Source organism: Saccostrea cucullata, unplaced genomic scaffold (genome assembly GCF_032062105.1).
Source record: "Saccostrea cucullata isolate Sc308-1 unplaced genomic scaffold, CSIRO_AGI_Scuc_v1 ctg1551, whole genome shotgun sequence".
Classification (NCBI taxonomy): domain Eukaryota; kingdom Metazoa; phylum Mollusca; class Bivalvia; order Ostreida; family Ostreidae; genus Saccostrea; species Saccostrea cuccullata.
The window spans coordinates 1-5,065 of record NW_026921716.1 but is presented as its reverse complement, the minus strand read 5'-3'; the positions used below and the strand labels follow the sequence as shown (position 1 = coordinate 5,065).

The following is a 5,065-nucleotide window of genomic DNA, read 5'->3' as shown; positions in this document are numbered from 1 at the left end:
AGCGGTGATGCTGTTGTCATATTTTATTGATCTGGGATCAGCTGAAAAGTTAGTAATTGCATTAAAAAGTAAATTGTACTCAAATACATCATATTTACCTAAAAAAAAGAAAAACAAAGCAATTTTACATTCTTAAGGGTATTGTTCCTATTTGGGGTTTCTTTTTTTCTGATGAGTATATGAACAGGAAACTTAATAAACACCAATAAATAGAAATAAACACAATTGAAATATTAGATAAATACTGAAACTGGATAATACTAAAACATATAGATTCACTTGCAAAAAGGTAATATACACAATTACGTTAACCTGAAAAAAACCGCTTAAAATATTTCTATTAATGAAATTAAGAAAAAAGACATAGAACACTACTTTAGCTTGTTCATTTAACAGCCAATAGCTAAAGCGTTAAAAACGACAGATATCATTTATAAGAAGAGACAAACTCTGTTATTTCGCGATAAATGGTACCTCTAATCATTTTGTTCACGGTTTTAATTCTTAAGATGTAGGATGTGAAAAAAAATTTTTTTTACGTTCAATAGAGTAAATAATGGTCATATGTAAGATATAAGTAAAGGTATAAATAAACAAGGCTAAATAAACATAACTATTTCACAATTTTCATGAGTATTATTTAAATCTACTTTCTAATTATTCCTTACTTTTTATGTATATTCTTTTATCACTTTAAACTACTCTCTCTCTCTCTCTCTCTCTCTCTCTCTCTCTCTCTCTCTCTCTCTCTCTCTCTAAAATACCAACTGAAATTATGACAGAAATGATAGTGTTCCATAAAAAAAAAAAATAAGATTGAAATCCAAAAAAGTATAACTCTGAAAGTTCTTCTTCAGTTATATATATATATATATATATATATATATATATATATATATATATATATATATATATATATATATATATATATATATATATATATATATATATATATATATACATTCAAAAATGAAAAATGATTTTTCCTTGGTATAGGGATAAAATAAAATCCAAATTCAAATGATAAACTCAAACTTTTATCTAAAGCGCTTTCGCCCCATGCGGGCTCATCAGTAGATTTGAAATTGTAAACAAATTGTAAACAAATTACATTAGGACGTCATTCTCGTGACGTTATGTAGCCAACGTTAAACATTATGATTGTGACGTAATGATAATCACAGTTAAATGAGGCGCACAGATAAAGTTTTACAGTTCATCTGATCAAAGTTAAGCGCCTATTATAAATGTACAATAATGGAGACATTTTATATAAAATGTACATAATAAAATAACTTGATATAAATTCCTTTTAACAATTCAATTTTGGTTTAAACAGATTTATAAAATATTGTTCTTTGGCTTTCCTTAATTGTTCATTTTCCTCTTTTATTTTATAAAAAGGAAATATATAAAAATGTCCTTAACCACAAGAATCAAAGTGTTCACTACATGGCGTGTTTCGTATGGTCGGATCCTTAATCCTTAAGGTTAACATACTTATACTTTCATATAAGCAATTTCAATGTCTTTTTTCCGAAATAAAATTACAAATTGTTAATGTGCTTTATTTCCTCATCAATGTATTGGCGCGGTTCCAAAAAAAAACACGTGCAGGTCGGAACAAACAGCTAGACAGAAGCGGGGCTTTGAGCACGTGGATTGGCGAAATCAAAGCATGTAAATATAAGGAATAACTGTGAGATTTTTCAATTTCATGACGATGATCAATCGATTGGCTTGCGTGATAATTTTATGCATAAGCCCCTTTCGGCGTTTATGTAAATTATCAGTTATCACGCAACCCAATCGATTGATCACATCATGAAATCGAAAAAAATAAGACATTTATTCCTTAAATACATTTGAGTTCCTCATAAAGAGGAGGTTCACTGGATTGTCCAAGTTCTTCATAGTTGGTGTCATCTTCTGTTCTTTCATGAATAGTGGAGCTTGCATTTATTGTTGAATTGGCGTGATTATGATCCCTGTTTAAGGCTGGTCTATTATTATTTCTGATATTTCTGTAAAATTTAATTACGAGAGTTGTCACAAAATGTCGTGGACAGGGAAAACAGTTTAATTTCTCTTTGCTCAACTAAATTTCTTTTTTATCATGGCAAAAAGTAACATATATGATTATTTATTTCTAGTTTCATGACGATACCGCATTTGATAAGAAAACTATGAAAAACAAAGAGACCATGTAAGTGTACATCGGCGCAAGAAAATGCAGAGAATACACATTGTTTGATGATGTTCATGGCCCAGAACGTTGCCAACTGTCCGCGTTTAACATGCAGTATTCTACTTCTTACATGCAGGAACTACCGATATTTTTTTTAATATAAAGGGAAAAAAGCATTGTTGAATCTCCTGTCATTTAAAAACAACTTTTCTATTAAAATCAAGTGTGTAATGTCCTTTTTGTACTATTAAATACCAAAACAATTGATTACAAAATTTGGTTAGTAATTGTTGCGTGTTAAAAAAGTTATAAATATTGTCTACGACTTTTTCGTACAACTCTCACATAAGACATAGTATGATTAGATTGTTTTTTTTTAAATAAAAATGATGCAATTATTTGATTATATTCCATTTACGATTAAGTTTATTTTTATACTTACATCAATAGATACAAACCTCACAATCAAAAATATATTGAGAATAACGCTCATGATTAGAACAGTAATTACACCGTACAAAACTGGATAAACTTCTGTGTTTGTAATGCTTGCAGACGTCTGGTTGATTGCTTCAATTCAAAAAAGTTTTTATTGCTAAATCATTACATAGAGCAATCTTTATTTTATTAAAAAATATAGAAATTAATACATGTATACATTTATGTTCTTTTGGAAATAAACTTGGTTGGTACCGAGATCAAACCCGTTTTTGTATTAATTAGTGTACTCAAGATACTCAATTAGTATTTTATATCCTTTTTAAAGTTTTGTACTTCATGTTTCAAACTTTAAACGTATTGTTTTTATATCATTATTTATTTTTCAAAAAGTTCCAGAAAATATATATCAGTATATTTCACTTTAGGCTGAGAGGTTGTGAAATTTATAAATATTTAAATCAAATTGATCATAAATGATATATTCCTAAAATAAGACTGATACTATACAAAAATATTACCTGGACTAGTTTTGTCATTATTAACATTGCTATCGAAGACATCTTTACACGACCCATTGTTTGAGAAACACGTTCCATTTAAACAGGTTGGACTACATTGCTTTTCACATTCTTGTCCATGATGTGTTTGACTACATTCTGTGTTAAAGAAAACGATGCAAATTAGTCGGTCATTTAGAGATTTGGCTGGACTTTCATTGTCAAAATAACAACTTTCCTAAAAGCACATTTAATCTTATCATATCAAGATTTACCGTTACAGTTTTGACCTTGCCAGCCTTCTTTGCAAAAACAATTCCCATCGAGTTGGTTACACCCAGAAATACACCCAGCACCACAAGTCTTGAGACAGTCGGCTCCAAATTTCCCGTCAATGCATCCAGAAGTACATAAACCATCGATTTTACGGCATCCATTTTTGCAGGTTCGATTGCAGGTGAAATTGCAATGATGACCATACATACCATTTGGACAGGGACCCTCGCATTGCCCGGATTTTCTGTTGCAAGCCGATGGACACGACGCACTACATCTCTTCTCACATTTTTCTGAATAAAATCCATTCTTACATCCATAGGTGCAGGATCCAGTAGCATTGTCACACGTTTGTCTTTTACAATTTACACCACACACCTGAGTACAATCAAGCCCGTAATGATGTGAATCACATTCTGTGAATGATAATGATTCGTACTTTATCTTGACTTTTTTTCTTTGCTTTTAAAGAACTTTATTCGGTATAACCAATATTTGCCCCCCAAATCAAACTTTGATAGAGATATATTTAATTAAGTTCTTAAACAGGGCAGTATATTCTAACTTCAAAACACTAAATATTTTCACAAGTAATGACGTCATATGTACGTAATGACGTCACAAAAATGACGTAAATTGAATTCTTTAAATGAATTGTACATAAAAATGTACATACTTCATCGATATTTTGGGTAAAAGTCACCGAGCACATTTGTGTTCAGGATCAATATTTTGATATAATGTGTAGAATGATAATATCATTGAAATATGTCAATATTGTTTCTGAACAAACTTGCGCTCTATAAATTTTAAAGCTAAGACTGTTGAAATTTTGTCCTTTTAAACAGGTTGGACTACATTGCTTGTCACATTCTTGTCCATTATGTGTTTGACTACATTCTGTGTCAAAGAAAACGATGCAAATTAGTCGGTCATTAAGAGATTTGGCTGGACTTTCATTGTCAAAAAAACAACTTTCCTAAAAGCTCATTTAATTTTATTTAGAAATGTTTTGAAGATGTTTAAGTTTCATATCAAGATTTACCGTTACAGTTTTGACCTTGCCAGCCTTCTTTGCAAAAACAATTCCCATCGAGTTGGTTACACCCAGAAATACACCCAGCACCACAAGTCTTGAGACAGTCGGCTCCAAATTTCCCGTCAATGCATCCAGAAGTACATAAACCATCGATTTTACGGCATCCATTTTTGCAGGTTCGATTGCAGGTGAAATTGCAATGATGACCATACATACCATTTGGACAGGGACCCTCGCATTGCCCGGATTTCCTGTTGCAAGCCGATGGACACGACGCACTACATCTCTTCTCACATTTTTCTGAATAAAATCCATTCTTACATCCATAGGTGCAGGATCCAGTAGCATTGTCACACGTTTGTCTTTTACAATTTACACCACACACCTGGGTACAATCAAGCCCGTAATGATGTGAATCACATTCTGTGAATGATAATGATTCGTACTTTATCTTGATTTTTTTTCTTTGCTTTCAAAGAACTATGTTCGCTTATAAACAATATTTGCCCCCCAAATCAAACTTTGATGGAGATATATTTAATTACGTTCTTAATTAGAGGAATATATGCTGACTTCAAAGCACTTAATATTTTCACAAGTAATGACGTCATTTGTACGTAATGA

General features: G+C 31.1%; 1 protein-coding gene across 1 annotated transcript; it reads right to left on the bottom strand.

Annotated features, from left to right (window-relative positions):
* Window positions 1–1,855: 1,855 nt before the first annotated feature.
* Window positions 1,856–4,789, bottom strand: LOC134260630 (multiple epidermal growth factor-like domains protein 10). Its single transcript, XM_062743184.1, has 5 exons — window positions 4,448–4,789; window positions 3,402–3,780; window positions 3,148–3,285; window positions 2,647–2,758; window positions 1,856–2,024 (listed from the first exon to the last, which is right to left on the bottom strand). The coding sequence occupies exons 1-5, from the start codon at window positions 4,787–4,789 to the stop codon at window positions 1,856–1,858; spliced, it is 1,140 nt and encodes a 379-aa protein (XP_062599168.1).
* Between the last annotated feature and the right edge of the window lie 276 nt (window positions 4,790–5,065).

Coding starts and splice junctions, on each gene's coding strand:
- LOC134260630 (XM_062743184.1), bottom strand. CDS start 4,789: ATGCTACTGGATCCTGCACCTATGGATGTAAGAATGGATTTTATTCAG. Junction 3,781..4,447: donor GCAAGGTCAAAACTGTAACG/GTAAATCTTGAT, acceptor GATTGTACTCAG/GTGTGTGGTGTAAATTGTAA. Junction 2,759..3,147: donor TAATGACAAAACTAGTCCAG/GTAATATTTTTG, acceptor TTTGAATTGAAG/CAATCAACCAGACGTCTGCA.